The sequence below is a fragment of the Rhipicephalus microplus genome, chromosome 2 (assembly GCF_043290135.1).
Source record: "Rhipicephalus microplus isolate Deutch F79 chromosome 2, USDA_Rmic, whole genome shotgun sequence".
NCBI lineage: Eukaryota > Metazoa > Arthropoda > Arachnida > Ixodida > Ixodidae > Rhipicephalus > Rhipicephalus microplus.
In genome coordinates, this window is record NC_134701.1 from 140,304,986 (window position 1) to 140,322,841 (window position 17,856).

The following is a 17,856-nucleotide window of genomic DNA, read 5'->3' on the forward strand; positions in this document are numbered from 1 at the left end:
GGCTCGTTTAAACACGAAAAACATTTCTAAGTCAATGCACTTGGCAGTTTCCTAATTTATTAGGCGCCCGTTGTGTTTGGTTTATATAAGCCGCAAGGGAACGGTGACTGACCTACAATTAATCAACATATGCTATGTTGGCCCCTGGGCACCGTACACAGCTTCCTGTACTAGATACATCACTCGCCCGATTTTCCATCTTTACATATTCGATAACAGCTTGGAAGAAGATGCGTGTTGCTAAGTTTTAGTATGCGTGCTGCTAAGTGTACCGCAATTCTGGCTTAGCAAGTGCCACGTACATAGCACATTTGCCAGGGGCAAGCACAGTATCCATGACCCCTCCACATCCCTCCCTAATATTTCTGCTTGCTACCCCTTGCCCCCCCCCCTGCCAAAACTTGCAAATGAAGTCAAAAGACAGCGCTTGAGTTTTGAAGCATCCGTGCCTTTCACCTATGGCCCTCAATTGTCTTGCATGAACAAACCCCTCCCCCCTTTCAGATACAAAACTCCTGAATCCTCCCGGACGTTAACGATTTCTGCAATGTACCCCACGTCTTGCCTTTCACATTGCCACCTACATAATATAGGTTAGCACGGCACTGGGAAATCCAGCTACAGTAGTTAGTGTCTGGAAAGCCCGAGAAAGCTGTCGTACTGAGCTGAGCAGACGATCAATATCCTGCAGAGCTTCCTGCATTGGCTGCATTGCGTAGCCGAATAACTCTACAAGCTCTCTGATAAACCATTTCAGTCCCGATATCTCTTGTCGGTTATACGATGCTTCGCAGCGTGCGATCGACACACATGTGAAGAAAACGGCGATGCAAACAACTCACACCAATGTCCTCGGCCCGAAAAAGGAATTGCCTGTTAAGGTTGGACCTCTCAACTACGTCCATGTCTGTTACATGGATGGAGCCACAGGCTGCTCCAAGACCCATCATGGAGAAATTCTTGAGCAACTCACAGCCGATGGCTCCGGCTCCGACCTGTGCCAAATAAAAGAAGAATCAACACTAAGATATGCAATATCGTCATTGCGTGGCCAACACTCGACAAGACTGCTGCAGTTTCGACAAAAGGGCTTTTTGTGGGATTACCCGATTTCAGGCGCTGTAACCAACGAAGTGTGCTATTATCCAACAGCAGTGCCGTTCTCTGTTCGTCAGTCTCTCTTTGAATAACGAAAGGAGAGAGTTTCTAAGGAATCGGTTGTCTTTCTTAGACACAACGGTTAATAAAACTAACAAAGAAGGCATAAACTATAGTATTTCTAGTAATGATCACGCAAATATGAAGAACACAAGGCAGACTTAACTTGCCACTGGGAAGGACAGAGCCTCTGACCATCGAATAATGCCTACAAACTGAGCTATCGCATTGGTCATGACCCCAGCTAATTCATGCGGTGTATGTGTGCATTTAAATCTGGGAGGGTAAGTCAGCGTAAGCAGCCATGACAGTGAAATAACGTGCTTCATGACGCCAGCAGGCAGAAAAACACCCGCTATTGTGGCTGCAAGTAGTGCTGGTTAACGTTACCACAATTAGTTTAAATCCACATATATACCCTATAAACTGGACGGCGGGGCTGTCGACCACAGTAGCTAAGCTGGTAGAGCATTGGACGCGGTATTCGAAGGTCGCAAGTTCGGCCGCTGTCAGCGGTGAGTTATCTTTTCTTGCACCTTACTTTCTTCAGATTTTAATCACAACTACTAGAAATAACATGACTTATACTTACCTTGGCTTTTCTGACTGTTACCTTCAATAATTATTGTGTTTCTTTTGTTATCTTAGAATGGGAAGCTTTTAATGAAAGAGAGATGCAAAGAGAGAGAGAGAGAGAGAGAAAGAAAATAAACTATGCGGATAGCAGGCGATAGAAGCAAGCATGGGCATAGATTCCCGAGCCTGTAGGTGGCGGTGCCTTCAGTTTTTAACTACGCCTCACTTCCTTTCTACTTTGGTGTTGTACTCTTTTACAAATTTCGAACTTCACTATACTTCGTTTCACAAGCTATTGGCAGTGCACCCGTAGGTAGAGCTCTCAACTCTTTTAGCAGTCCAAAACTATTTTACATATTACAACCACACAGTGTAACAGTATGCTTAGGAAAGATGGTTTAGAGCATGTAGAGTGTTGAAATAATTTATGAAACTAATGAAAAAAGCCCGCATGGACGCAGCTCAACGGAGGCTTGTGGTGATGTGGTGTTGTTCCGCCTTTTCCCCACATCAATCGAGCTCACTGTACCCGAGTTGGTCGTGTGGAACGCGTTCTCCGAACTGTCACCGGTGAAAGTGTGCATCATTTTCTCGAACTGGCAAAGTTCATGGATTTAAACGCTCTTCACGTGGTTCACGTCGAGAGTGCAAGCGAGGTCGCCCAAGTTGCGAGACTGGCTTCCACGGAGGCTGGCAGGCAATTACTGGCGCATATTGGTATACGGTCTCCCATCGCCAGGCAGAGAGAGTGCGCGCTCCCTATCAAAGTCAGGGAAATGTATACTGTATCTCAGGTACCTAGAAACATGCACCCCCAATAAGACTACAGCATATGCAAAGCAAGGTCCAGAGTCCTTCTTCGAACAGCGGCTACGATTGAAGGCAACGTCGCCTTCGTTGACACAGTGCAATATGCAGCTTCAAATCTCTTTGTTTCAGCAGCTACGTCGTTACGGCGAGAGCTGCTGACATCACTTACGCTTAAAATTTGGATGCCGAAAAAGCCGAACAGGTGGCAGTGACCATCGCCATGGCCACTACGAACCGTTAATATTTACACGGACTCGCGAGCCGCCACTAGAGCACTTATAAGAGGCTCGGTGTGCAAAGAAGCCACTCACGTTCTCTCTGCTGCATGTTGGACTGGCAAAAAGCATATAATTTGGTTTCCTGGTCACGTGGGCAGTGATACTCATCCCAAACGCCAACGAACTTGCACACTCCCATTCGCGAGGTCTCACTCACTGCACCGGAAGTGGGCACTCGGAGGCCGAGGGAGGGCAGTGGCAAAGGGACCTTCTCACTTTTAACGAGGTCTGTAACCACTATCAGCTGGGGCGTCGGAAGTATCCGCTTCCACACCCACACCTAAACAGATCACAGGCAATCACCCTGCGAATGTTACAAGCAAACACGTATCCATGTCTGTTTATTTGGTCAAAATTCATAGACTGAATAGACCCACGTTGTCGGCGTTGTGGTCATCCGAGGTGTTTTCTTCAGCACATGCTGGGGCAGTGTCACGACTTGCGCGGAGACTCAGGGTCTTCCTCCACTGAGGAAGACTGGCTCCAGCTCATCACCAGCTCCGAAAAGGACCAGCATCTAAGGGCTGTCCTGGGAGCCCGCGAAGTCGTCGAGAGCCTGAGCCTCCCGGCGCCATCGTGGGTGGGGCTCCCAGACGGTACCACTTGACGGGGGCATTCTCGTCTTCTCAAGGTGAGCGAACGAACGCTTTATAGGTGGAAAAACGCTGGCGGATCGCGCGTGCACTGTCCTCCCACCAAACAGGCGTTCTTGTGAGAAAGGCCATGATCGAGCTGAGAAGCTGGATAATTTTGACCAAACCATCTTTCGGTGTGTTGTGCAGACATTTCTGGAGTGAGATGAACTGTCGCCTAGGTGGTACAGCGTTTCGAAGAGGACGAGACGTTGCCGACCATGTTCACAGCAACGATGCAGAGGTCGCTGAGGCAGCTTAGCTTCTAGTACAAGGAACGCTCTCTGAACGCGTTTCTCATAGAAGCGATGCACATTGTGCAATTTCGCCGCCAGTTTCTGTGGAGCTACGACACCAAGTTTAAGTTGAGATGAGGATGTGAGATAGTTTGCCAATTTCCCGTCTTGTGACTGAACTTCCAAATTCAATAGCAGACTCTTTATGATACTAATGAGATTATCGTTCATTGTGTCAACGCCAACGTCGGTTATCTCATTTAGTGCCTCGAATCAGTTCTGAAATGAAACTCCGAATTCCTGTATTTTTCCTCTGACCACCAGTTAATTAATTGCCTTCTTGCGTATCAGTTTTTGTCTTTGCTTTTTTAAATCTAGGTGAATACGAGGACTTACCACTCAATGGTCACTGCATCTTATCTTGCCAACTACTTCTACACTCTGTACAATGTCTGAATGTGCACACAGACTGAATTCGATTTCATTTTTAGTGTCGCCATTATGACTTCGGCACGTCCAGTGACGGTTAGTCCGTTTTCTGAAGAAGGTACTCATAATCCGTAAATTATTATGTTCTGCTAACGTTACCGACAACTTCCCTAAGGTCTTTCTAAAGCCGATGCCACATTCCGCCACTGCATGATCTCCTGCCTGTTTCTTGCCTACTTTGGCATTAAAGTCACCCGCAAGAATAGTATACTGTGGCTTTACTTTATTAATGGCTACCTCTGCGTCTTCATAAAACCGTTCAACCAAATGATCATCATGACTTGATGTAGGCGTGTAGGGCTGTACCACTTTCTACTTGTGCCTTCTACACTATTTGAAGTGCGCGGCATCATGATTGGCTGAGGGCACCCGTACCTTTCACAGCATTGCCAACAGCTCGTGAAACGGAGTATACAGTAAAAAAATTTCAAGAACACAGGTACAGGCTTTCTGAGCATGCTGGCGTCACCGTAACAACGCTATAGCGCTGTTGCGCCCGTGTGCTATATGTGCAAAGCAAAGGAATTCCCCGTCACGATACAGTCTTTATATAAAAATTACCTAAACAGCTGCTGAGAAATCGCAAGTTTTTTTTTCGTTGGTAAGTGCAGTTTGCTTCTGAGTGGGCGCTTTATCACGATTGGCTAAACATCTGGCACAATTAGCACGAATCAAATTGGCGAATTCCAGAGATTGTACGTTTTCTCACCACTAAATAGTTTTGCCCCAACAAACGGGTCACCACGTCAGAGCCAAAGACACGGGCTTGGGCGTCGTACCGCGTAAGCTCCTATGAATGGAAAGAAAAAAGGCAAATTATGTCAGATAATTTCAGTAGTATCAAATGCATAAAAGGGAAGTTTTGCTTAACTCCCTCGATGAATGAAACCTTCATAAAGACAATGTCACTGTTTAACAGCGGATGGTGAAGTTTAGCGGTAATTAGTAACCACTTACCTCAATACATTTCAAATTTGAAGTTGTTTAATTTTGCTACACAAAGAAGAAAAACAATGACCCTTGAGATATAGTTGGGAATATGGGTGGGCTACGTACATGTAGTTTGACTGGCCTCATCTCCCAGTGCCCTGCAGCGGACACTTTAGAAAGAGCAAATAAAAACTGTACAGAAACAAAGTTGGTTAAATATTCTGAACACATTGCGAAAAGTAAATGAAACTTGCACACAAAAGCTAACAACAGCAATACCTCTTGAATATTACACGTAAAATGAAGACTGCGTAAATTATTAAATACAACCAGATAAAGCGACACGGCAAACTATAACAGACCGTCATACCAAAAGCACGTATAAGAGATTGCTTGAAAATAGATGCAATACATCCGTCATCAGGTCAATTTTGTTTCAAACCCGAGGGACGACAGACTGATCATTCGCAAACCACAGTTTGTTCGTGGTCGTGGCATATTCCACAGTTCTGCGTGTGTCAAGAAGCTGGAAGCAGTGTTCGGCTGTGTGTTCACAAAAAGTGGCTAACGATATAGAGTACTAAGTACGCTACTATGGGAGAGCACAAGCCGTCCCGGGGTGAGCAGCGTCAGCGAACCCTAACACGCAGAATATATTGACTGCAAGGTTGAAAGTAATAACAATGCCGCGAGCATTTCTTAGTTTCCCTGTTGCTTCATTCGTTTTTCGCCCGAAAAGCCTGTCCAAACGCTCAGGGCAAACTTCACCTAATTGTTCATTTGCCTGTGCTATCCAATGCTGGTAACATGAGTAATAACGTCAGCCTATGTTAGTCAAATATATTCGTTATGCTTGTTTAAATATCGTTGGTGGGATAGGCACAAGTATAAGTTGTTTCCAAAAAATTGTAAAAATATAGCGCTTCCTGTGGCCATCAAATGATTTACCTGCAACAAAGCAAATGCCGTGTTTGCCACTGGTATGTACGCTGGCATAGGCGCGCGCAGGATTTGACATTACGAAAGGCAGAATTTCACCGCATGGCCCATCCCCCTACTGCTTCATCCCACGGAATCGATGAATATGGAAAAAAAATGCTTCTGAAATGCTGGAAAGGTGAAAATAAAGCTCAGGTTGCCTATGTTCCAGGCAGCAAAGGCTGTCAATAAAACATCAGAGGACCCTTAGGCTTTGAACTTCAAGGTTGAACGCGCGCACACGCACACACACACACGCACGCACGCACACACACACACACACACACACGCACACGCACACGCACACACACACACACACACACACACACACACACACACACACACACACACACACACACACACACGAGCGCGCGCAAAAAGCGTAGAAAGAAAAACACACATTACGAAAAACGTTTTTCAACGCTTTCTAAACTTTCTACGCGTTCGATTAAAACTTAAATCACTTGATCATCGTCGTACCTCCCTCTTGCATGCATTGTGATTTTTTCGCGCTTTTTTTAAACTTGAATAATGTTTGATCGTACAAGTAAATCTGTTATACTGCAATGCTAGTTAATGCATTTACAAGGCAGCACATGTTAACTAAATCGTCACAGAATTTAATTATACAATGTTAGCTAACGCAACAAAAAGTGTAATGATACAATTTTTGCAATGCTATGAAACATGTGGTTATCATTAATAACAATGTCACGATTGTCGAAAAGGGGAGCAAGCCTGTCCCGCGCGAATAAACATTTTGAATAAACGCAACTAGTGTTCTAAAGAGCTATAGCTCGATAACTCGATTGGCGTAAAAAAACCAATAAAAGTGTCGAGTAGGTGTCTCCTAAAGTTCGCTCTGCAAATTCATTATGTACTGCCTATATACCTGTCCGACCAAAGAGCTTACCATTGCGTTGGCGTACACCTCTGAAACCGCTTCCTTCTGCGGGAGGCATTCAAAGGCGTCGAAGTAAAACCATTGGTGAATGGGAGTGAACTTGCCACTGCACGCCTGCGTGGCATAACAGAAAAATAGAGTTTGAAAGACGCAAGGCAGTTTCCAATGTAACATCGTGCCCTTTATAATTAGGACTACATATAGAGCTCACCTTGATGACTTCCTGGGCAGCGACGCTGCCGATGACGGACTGCACTGGACACAAGGAGCCTGATGAGACACAACACAGCAACGTCATAATCCTCTCGTCAACCTCGCTAAGAGGGTTGGTCTGCAGTGTGTTCTTCTCCTTGGCCATCTGTACCACTTCCGCTGCGTCGGTCTGCGGCCACACAATCAATGGCCATTGTTAACGAGACTGACTCACAACATAGTGTTAAAAAATATTTGCATAGTTAGAAAGGCCTAATAGTTTGGCGATGTTGTGGGACAAAGTAAGGGAATCGAGGAAGGGTGTCAAATCAGCGTCACACTATGTGGTGCAAAGGTGCTTCTGGAACCTTCTGACACCCTGTCATTCCTACTTGGGTACGTTGTTATTATTCATTTTGTGACCATACAATAAATCGTCAACACCGTACAATAGACGATCAGTCAGTGAATGCGTTTCGTTCTTGTGTGTTATGTAGCACCGTCACGTTTCTGTTCGCTGAGACCTAAAATAGGCAGTTCCGATGTACCCACCAGTCGGTTCTGTTGAAAAAATTATACTGTTAACACTTGCACTGTCAGGTCTCACGAGACGTTCGACGTCTTCATCTCTACCAGGGCTCTCAAAGTTTTCTTTCTGGCTTGATGACGCCAACTAATTCATAACGAGCGCATCAATAGGTGACAAATATTTTAGTTCATTTGGCTGTTTGATGTATCACCTGAATGTCGTCCAAATTATGAAGACTGATTTGATGCGACATAAGTACTGATGCTACTGTGACAATTTTTTTCTTTGCCCTCTTCCACTAAAGTTAATAAAGGGTTGCAGTCTCAAAGAACACCTAAAGGAAATTTGTGAGAGAAAGTCACTATATTCCAGGTCGCGATCCACGACGACTGCTTAGAACCTCAATGCTTCATGGAGTGCTAGTGTAACTGCGTTTGATGCTTCCTTACCATGTTCCATGAAAGTGGCAGTCGCTGGTGCGCCTCCTGAAAGGCATGCAGAGCCTGGAAGCCCAAATGCAACTGTGCGCCGCGATTTGCATTCGCCGAGTCACATGTGCTGAACTCGGGGTTCACCAGGGATTCCTTCAAGGGTTTCTGGAAAAGACAAAAAAGAAGGATCATCATGGGAAACATCTGCGTTTAAGATAGAATAACTCGCATCTAAATACAAATTTAACATTTTTGTTGATTAAGAGTTCTGTGCGACAAGAAATTCGGCTTCACTAATTAGGCTGTACGTATAGCGTCACGAGTGCAGATAAGTTACGAACACTTATTTACTGTTTGATGTGGAAGCTTGGTTTAAACTTGATGTCGAGGAGACATTATCGAAGAAGTACCGGCTTTAGCTTGTAAGATCCGCATTGACGAAGTGTGGCAGCGGGGCTCGGGTGCGTGCACGCTCGGCGATAGCACGATGCATAGAATTTCCTAAAATCAAATAGAAGGGGCTATGGTTGGCACTGCGATGGTTCAGCCACCATGGCTCTAATGAATAGTATACAGATTTACTTTGTCTTTATGCTTGCCGGATTCGAATGCACTTGTGGCTTTGTCTACTGCAGTGTTTTGGTCTTGTTTTGAATGAAAGAACGAACCATTGTGGATTTCGTGACCCGATTTTAATTGGTGACCCTGAAATGTTGAGGTGGTGAAGTGCAACTGCTGAAAATTTGTCTATTTTTGGTTCGTGATAAAGCAGCTCCTAGCCAAGTGAAGCCAAACGAAGTCGAAAGAACGAAGATTAGACCGATTCATGGTGTACCCATCATTACCATGCTCGCTGAAGATTCGTGCGTTGCAGCTCCCAGACACTAGTGCCAGAGTTCCCTCTCATGTACTTATAAGAATTGTTGTCGAGCGAGGAAAAGGAAAATGAACCTCTGGAGTTAAGAGCAGCGGACCAACAATTGGGTGTTCTATTCAAGGAGGTTTTAAAAAATTTCCCGCAGCTTCCCTCGGGGGAACACTGAGGAGGATGCGGAGCATATAATTGGTTAACGGGGTGTTAAAGTGCGATTTACTTGGGTCGATGGCTAAATTGGTTAACGTGGTTGTGAAATGGGGTGTTAAATTGCGACTTACTTGGGTCGATGGCTAAATTGGTTAACGTGGTTGTAGGAGGGGGTGTTAAATGAGTGAACACGTACACACGTATGCGAAAGGACGGCGCTGGTCGAAGGGACGTCGATCATTGTGTTTGTGGATTCGTTGGAATTCATTTCACCGCGACCTTGGACGTCGACGCGCCGTACAAACCAACCGACGAGCGGCAACTGAGTGAGCGAGCGCCGACCTTGAGTATATATACAGCTCGACGGCGCATGCACTGTCAGCTGTTGAATGTTCTCGAAGCGCGACGCCACATGCGCGTCCACTGGAGAATCAGGAGAATTGTAGATGTCGAACGCGGTGTGTAGAGGAGGAAGGGTGCACAGATGGTGCAGGAGTGAAGCGCGCGCGGTGTGTAGAGGAGGAAGGGATGCCCAGATGGTGGAAGAGTGGGCGACGGCGCGACGGCGCATGCGCGCGCGTCAGCTGTCGAATGTTCGAGAAGCGGTGCGGACGGCGCGGACGGCGCACTACAAGGCGCGAGTATAAGATGCTCCGCATCTAAAAAATTCTCGAGTGGAAGCTCCCGCAATGTTTTGCCAGAAATAGTGAAGCCAGTGTTTGCCCTTTAAAGATTTCAGAAACGTGCTATATTTTGTTTTCAGACAGTAAGCGGCTTTGATCTGTTATTCTATAGGCTACGTTAACCACAAATTAAAAAATATTTGTTTCTAATGAAATAACCCACCGAGACAAATATCGGTGACTTTCTCTCCAAAAAAAAGTTGCCTACAGTTTAAGGCTTACCAAAGAACACTGGAAACAGAAGGACGCATTTAGAGCACTATCAGACTAAAAAAAAGGTTGCCACGTTAAAGGGGTTGTGAAACGGTCGCTTTACAACGACAATGATCTTTAAGATCTTTATAAGATGCCGTAAACTCGTGCAGGTCCCATAGTAGAGCACAAAGTACTCTGAATCGTTTAAAACTTTCTCTAAACACACATGTACCATCAGCAGCCACATGCGCTAAATATTCGCAATGTTCATAGAGTGTCGCGACGTCTAAAGGAATTCAGGAGCATACTCTTATGGATGATCAGCAGGCAGACGATCCCAAAGCTGCCTTGTTCGGTGGGGCTAGCCGCAGTGTTAACACGTTAGCAAGAAACAAGCATAAACCACTTTGTATGTTTCGTGCATGAGTGAATATACCGGACCGATCGTGACTTGATCAATCTGATTCATTTTTGCGAGACGCGAAGTTTTCCTGAAAATACGTGGCAACTTGCGCTTTCGATTATAGCCCGCAGAGTACACATATCAGCTTCACGAGATTCTCTGCAGCCACTTTAGATAGTTAAATATCAACTTCTGACCATTTCAATTAAAACTCGCCTTGTTTTACGTGCGTATAGCATTTGTCAGTGTTTTTGTAGTGCATGAATCCCATAACATTCATTGTACGCGGGAAGTAGCGTAGGCTAGCGATTGGCACTTACAAACCTGGGCCTACGCTGTGCGGCTCGTTTTTTACGTTCGTTGATACATGGCAGCACACTGCAACGACTCCTCTTTTGCCGGATATCGGAGCGAAATGATCTCCGCACCCACAGATAACCGTGATGAGTGACGCCGTGGGGAGGGGAGGGGGGGGTCGTGCGTGGTGAATGACGCATTGTTGGTGCTATCGAAGTCGTTTGGCGGAGATACTTCCTCAGATTACTTTCAGCAGTTATGTTGATTGATTGATTGATTGATTGATTGATTGATTGATTGATTGATTGATTGATATGTGGGGTTTAACGTCCCAAAACTACCATATGATTATGAGAGACGCCCTAGTGGAGGGCTCCAGAAATTTCGACCACCTGTGGTTCTTTAACGTGCACCAAAATCTGAGCACAAGAGCGTACAACATTTCCGCCTCCATTGGAAATGCAGCCGCCGCATCCGGGATTCGAACCCGTGACCTGCGGGTCAGAAGCTGAGTGCCTTAGCCACTAGACCACCGCAGCGGGGCAGCAGTTATGTTCAAAGAAACCATCTTGACGTCGAAGATTTTTCAATGGACGTAGATGGTTGTCAAAGCGCTGAGAGTGACAGCGACGATGAACGATCAGCTGCTTGCTCACGAACAGAGAGTTGCACTTCACGTCCCGTCATGCGTTAATGTTTTTTTAACGCTCGTAAGTCACTTTGATTGTATTTATTGTATAATATCCTTCAGCGTGCTCAAAATAAAAACATACTTTTTTGTGCATTCAATGTATCCCAACTACAGTGGATATTACAAAGCGTCGCATGTCGTCAACACGCTCGAACTTGACCAGCGGAGCGAAATTTGGTTAGAACAACGAAATATTCAGTTACGACTACAGTCCATGCTAACTTCTTCAGCATTTCACTGGTGCCGTCCGAACGACGTCGTTATGCGACAAATTTTCGCAATTTAGACGTTGCGAAAAGCGTACGCATGTATTCGTTTCGATATCCTTGTTTCGATCGTGCTGATGAAATTTACAACATCCAAGTGCACGGAATTGTGCACTGTTAGGGTCTGATCATAGTTGTAACCCAAGTGCTACTTTATGGGAAGTTACATGCTTGCGTTCAATACAAGAAGCCGCTACATGATGCTTACAGCGTAAGTAATGACGGCGTAATATTTTTGCAAACGATCGCTACGTTACACATTCGTTCCTGTGCAGCCGTACAAATTGCACGCAGTTGTACAAATTGCACGCACTTGCAAGTACCGGAGAGTTTTACGTTCATCGATAGGGAAAGCATACTTATGATGACGTCACCTAATTATTGCGTCTGGACGCCGGTCTTTTCGCATTGTCGTTTTAAAGCGAGCGTTTCATGGTCCCTCTAAACTCGCTGGGCGTGTGAGGAAAACGCTCTTTCTTTATGGCCGAATGCGAACAGCTCGTCATGCCAATAGTTTGTACGATGGCTGCCGCAGCCACCATCATACACTGGGTATGGCTTCACTCGTGGGCGATGATTTCCACTCCAGCATTTTTTTTTTAAACCTTCTTGGTTGCACCTGTCTCTCTACGCTGCTATGGCGCAGTCAACAGGATACACACAAACACCATTACGGGAACCCATGTATACTGCAGTTGATGTTCTTTGTTGCGACGAAATTTGTACTTTTATTTTTTTTTCGAAAAGTGCAAGGTACCCTCATGAATACGGGATACGAAACCCACCATAAATAAGGAAACTTCTCAGTTCAATTTCAGGTATGAAACGGCTGAGATAAGACTCCTATTTCCATTGACCATAAGAGAATGGAATAACCTTCCCTTACATATCATAGAAGGCACATCACTAACACAGTTCTTAACTGCACTTGAAAGCGTACCTTGAACCCTGACAGACAGGTTTTTTTTTTTTGATGTATGAAACTACACCTGTCACAGTTCTTCATCCATTGTCTCTCTTACTTTTTTCTTTTCAAATACCAGAAAATCCCACAGTATGCATTTGTCGCCTCGCTCTAAAGCACCACTGTGTAAAAATGCTTACACCATCCTCTCACAATGCTTTTTCTTTTTCTCTTTTTCTCCTTTTTTTTCCTTTCCTTGCCTACGGTTTTTTTATGCGAGCCTGTTTTCTTTATATTATTGTGCCACTAATCGCTCTTGTGTTGCACTTTTTTTATAATTAGTTGGTGTTTTCAATGTATCACAATTTGTGTTATGTTGTATTCAACTATTGTATATGCCCTCCTGCAATGATCCCTTTGGTATTGGCAGTATTTACAAATAAATAAATAAATAAATAAATAAATAAATAAATAAATAAATAAATAAATAAATAAATAAATATTATAGTGAAACCTGTTGAACGCCTTTCCACTCCGAGCAATTACTTTGGCAAGTGGATATTAATGAATCACAAAACACAGGAATCACAAAGGAATCACAAAATGAATGAAATTAAGGAATCGCAAAACACATGACGTAATACATCGCCCCATTTATCCCTATTATCAGCTTTCGCATCACTGTTAACTTTCAATGCGCCACGGCTCCCTGTTCCTTGTAAGAGGTAAAGATCCTCAGAGGTCGAGCATTTGGCATTCACGTCAGCGTTTACGTCCTAGCATTTCTGTGTGGTTGAAACTGAGATTTGAGAATGTGTTACTATAGCGCTTTTTTTGTGCTAAACAGCAGTCGTCAGACTAAGTGAGTGAACAGATATCCCTACATGCAGTTTTTCCGGGAGGCCTATGTGTTTGCGTAGACGAGAGCAATTTGAGATGGAACACTGAAGTTGACTTGTAAATGCCGCAGTGGCTAAGTGCAGTTCGCAAATGCAAAGGTGCTCATAATACCAAATGCTCTATTGGTAAGGTATCTCTTTAGAGTCAATGCATCGTATTGATAGCAGTACATTACACGTATTTGCTAAACATGAATTTGGTGTTCCCGCGCACAATGCACGTGTAGTGGCCGCCAGGTGACAGCTTCTACTATGGTTAGCTTATTACTGGTTATTTTTGCTCAGATCGTTAGCTTCACGTTATCTCTGCTTTTTGAGTGCATCTGCATAACCAAATATGCATTCCATCTCATGAACTAAATATTTTTTTCAATATAGCCTTATGCACACGAAATGCCTTCACACATCGATTCACGTTCAGTCATAGTCTGTAGCTATACTGTGCAAGAATTAAGACCGCTGCTCACAAACTTGATGTCCTTCGGCATCTTAACCTCGGTTGCAAAGCCACCTGTTGCTTCATCACTGTAGTTCTTCGGAAGCTGAACGGAGAATTCATGTGGACCTGGATAAAATAAGAACAAAATGACAAAGTAAGGATTTCACAAATCTTTCGTTGGCAGTACGACAGGACGGACAACAACTCCATTACCGTTGCATTACACCTGTACGGCAAGTTGAAGGTCACTTCACATGGCCGGAAAAAGCGGGAGCCCCCTTGGGCTCTATAATACCACTATCAATATTGTGCTATTATTATAACCGGAACTAATGATATATTACAAATAATGGGGTTTTATGGCGATTATGATGATCTTCAGAAGGGAATAAATCCACTCTACACTGTCGGACATGGGCCTTTCGGGCCATGACTTAACATTCGTGGTGTTTCACAATTGTCGGTGGATTAACGCTGCAGATATTGATGAGAAAGTGAAGAAGGACGTTCATTGAGGACGACCAGGTAGTGTTTCACCACTGAATTTCCACTTCGGCTTTGAAATAAATTAAACCTTCAATGTCGTTTGTAACGCCTCGCGTGCTAGTCGTTGGCCGGATGCGTCAAGTTATATTCATTATTTAAAGGTAATGGGTGCACATAACATCTACTTTAAGCGTAAGAATGGCATGATAAAATATACACTCATGTGGCGGACAGTCTGAGTGTCATTTAGGAAAGTCTCCGAAGAAGCAAACATCAGGCGCATGCATATACAAATAGTAAACAAAAAAACGTCAATTAAAACAGGTAATATTGCTTGCTTTATCTTGAGAGCGGCAGTGCAATGTTTAACATAACACGAACAGAGAAACAAAGGGGCGTGTCTGTCTGCCTAAGGTTCCTATATTTCGCGCTGTTTTTCTCGAGATAATGTACAACAAACTAGCCCGCCAGAACTAAAGCAGGTTCGTACACATATACGTAATCTAATAAGAAGTGCTTCTTGCTGAAGGATGACAACAATGAAATGGTACAGCCCCGCGTTCCTTTCTCCATATGAAACGCATCCGTGAATTTCCAGAACACTTGGTCATAGACTCTCCCAAGGAATCTATTCTGCGCCTACCACGATACACTTGCCCTTGAGCCTTAGAGGGCCAAATGTTTCTGATGAATTTCTTAATGAAGTTTCGTGTTCGCTTCAGTGATCGTAACAACAGCGTATGCGGCGCCAAGAGTGCAGGCAAAAACCTCTCGCGCGTCCTAATGAGAAGTACGGTTGCACCATGGAAAGAGCTTATCAGGCGTCAAGAATACCACAGCTAAGTTGTACCCACTAAGCAAATTTTTTTTCGAGATGTTTTTTTTTGAAAATTTTTTCGTAACAAATAATAATAATAATAATAATAATAATAATAATAAACAATTGAGATTGAACGCCCTGAAACTTGTGGCGGCTGCATTTCCTTTGAAGGCGGAAATGTTGTAGGCCCGTGTGCTCATATTTGGGTGCAGGTTAGAACCCCAGGTGGTCGAAATTTCCGGAGCCCTCCACTACGGCGTCTCTCATAATCATATGATAGCTTTGGGACGGTAAACCCAACATGTCAATCAATCAATCTGCGGCTCTTTAGCCGCACAATTCAAGTACATGGGGCTGAAACATTTGCGCCTCCATTGCAAATGCGTAGGCCACAGCCGGGTTTCCACAGCGCGACGTTTTAGTCCTAATCCTAACCGTGACCTTTACGTCATAGTTTTAACCAACAGACCACAATGGCGGGGGAAGATCAGATTATCGACAAACCCACGGCCCTGACTCCGATTTTGTAAGATTTACTCACTTTGCTGGGAATTCGTAGTTCAGTCTTTGATGGCTTGATTTCTGCATTTTTCACTGGGACAAAATATACAGCAAAAGAATCTCCACTCACACGACACCTTGATCTGCATGGGTGGACAGGCGTTGATCTCGGTCGCGCCCCGGACTTCGGAAAACGTGATGTAGGTGCCGTCCTCGAGACCGTGCGGTGTTCTGTCCACGGTTCGGACCACTCCGTCCTTCTCGTGCGTACGCATGCAATACAAGAAGACGATGTATTGAGTGTATTATAGTAGTGATCTAACAGTTATGCTGTGAAGTGCTTCAGGAAAGTATTCAGCTCCGTTCCTTCAATGACAAGAAAACCACGTTCCTTAAACTGAAGGAATCATTTGGCATTGGGTTGTTGCCAGCTTAGCAACCTGTGCAGCTAACGAATGTCTGTCATCGAAGACACAAAAAAAAAGTGTATCACTGAAGCAGCGTATATGACGAGAAACAATAAATTGGAAGTTTCTATAACAAACTAAAGGCACCTTGACCGTATCGATCTAGACGCCTACATCAGGGTGATTTCGTGTTCAGCTTGATAACTTGGTGCGCACTAAAACTTCCATTGCAAGACATGAAAGTATAAAAAGCATGATTAGTGGGTCAGTATACGCATACGTCATCGAACCCTTTCTCTCTCGTCATGTGTGGCGCAAACCGCAATATCACAGGCTGTTTGTGCGGGGATGTGGAAGAAGAAATCAATTATACGACGGACATTCTTCTGGTCAGGTGAATCACTGAACAAGAAGCGAGAATGCCTACCACTATACAGTAAATAATGTACAGAGGTTTCGGCATCCATAACGGTATATGCTTCGTGGATTTCATGGCGGACAATTGTCCCGTCTGAGGCGTTCTCGCTACGACCACCACTCCTCGATCATGCCACCCCCCCGTCCATGTATTTATCAAAACATCTACCAACCTTTTACCTTTCTCTCCAAGTTCTTTTCTCTCCCTATCTCTTTTGATACCTCCTTATTTCTTCAATTTTGAGCTACTGCTGAGGTGTGAAACTTTGATGCAGACAGTTGCGGGACTCACTTTTTGGTTTTCCTATCAAAAAACCACTACCCCTCCCCCCCCCCCCCCCCGAACAGGAGCTTGACACAATCCCAAGGCCCCCCAACAAGGCTATCGTTCTGCGTGCCGAAACTTCAATGCATAGTTTTTTTTTTTTTTTTTGCTCTTGTCAGCGTACTCATCTTTCGTTTCTTTGTATCAGAGTGTGCAGCCTATTTTCCGCTTCCCGGCCGCATTTCAGTGAGAATAAAATACAACACCAAGCGTGTAACTACATACACGTACTAGTAAATTAAAAAGGTCGAGAGGTGAATGTCAATTTGTTTTTCCCGACTTTGAAGCGTGCCTTATAATGATGTCGTTTCGGCACGGATAAAACACCTGCCACTTGACAATTGTTAGACATAACAATATATAAACGTAACAGGCTGGTATTCTAGCATAAGCACTGGTAAATAGTTTTAACAAAAACCAGGAAAAGAGCTATACGACTAAAATGTGCGCGTTCGAGCCACGCATCTGTCATCTTTGGAAAAGCGGCTTCATGTTGATAGAAATTATCTGGCAAAATTATCTTTAGCATAGCCAAATGGTGTTGCCACACACCTCACTGATGGAACTGATCATAACCACCCGCGGTGTCTCTCCGTCGGGGTCAAGCACGCGGAACGTGTCACCGAAGTCGCAGAAGATTTGCCTGCGAAGAGAACAAGCAACGCCGGAGACATTCGCTTCGAATCAGTGAAGCAACTATGGGATGCATCGGGAATCACACTCACAAATCACGTGAGGCCGTAGTAGTTCAACTAACCAGGCTAGCTTTGACATAATAACGATGGTCAGTGCTAAGACGAAAAGATACCGAAAATGTGCATGACCCACACTATCTGTACATCAACTGAAATTATATAAAAAAGCAGAATATTTGAGCACACAAGATTAGAAGTTGTGTCTTAAGGTTGCACCTATCATTTCACTTTAAGAGACAGGGAGAGAACAAAGAGGGAACA

The 17,856-nt window shown here is 44.4% G+C and overlaps 1 protein-coding gene across 1 annotated transcript in view; it reads right to left on the minus strand.

The window, feature by feature from the left end:
* The window catches only part of LOC119169722 (ubiquitin-like modifier-activating enzyme 1), a 94,491-nt gene that overhangs the window by 60,980 nt on the left and 15,655 nt on the right, over positions 1 to 17,856 (minus strand). The window contains exons 6-13 of the mRNA XM_075886856.1: positions 17,453 to 17,543; positions 15,882 to 16,008; positions 13,973 to 14,070; positions 8,162 to 8,308; positions 7,203 to 7,373; positions 7,001 to 7,105; positions 4,889 to 4,969; positions 843 to 995 (exon numbers count right to left, since the gene is read on the minus strand). Of these exons, the coding sequence (XP_075742971.1) occupies positions 843 to 995; positions 4,889 to 4,969; positions 7,001 to 7,105; positions 7,203 to 7,373; positions 8,162 to 8,308; positions 13,973 to 14,070; positions 15,882 to 16,008; positions 17,453 to 17,543 (973 nt within the window). The remainder of the gene's footprint in view (positions 1 to 842; positions 996 to 4,888; positions 4,970 to 7,000; positions 7,106 to 7,202; positions 7,374 to 8,161; positions 8,309 to 13,972; positions 14,071 to 15,881; positions 16,009 to 17,452; positions 17,544 to 17,856) is intronic.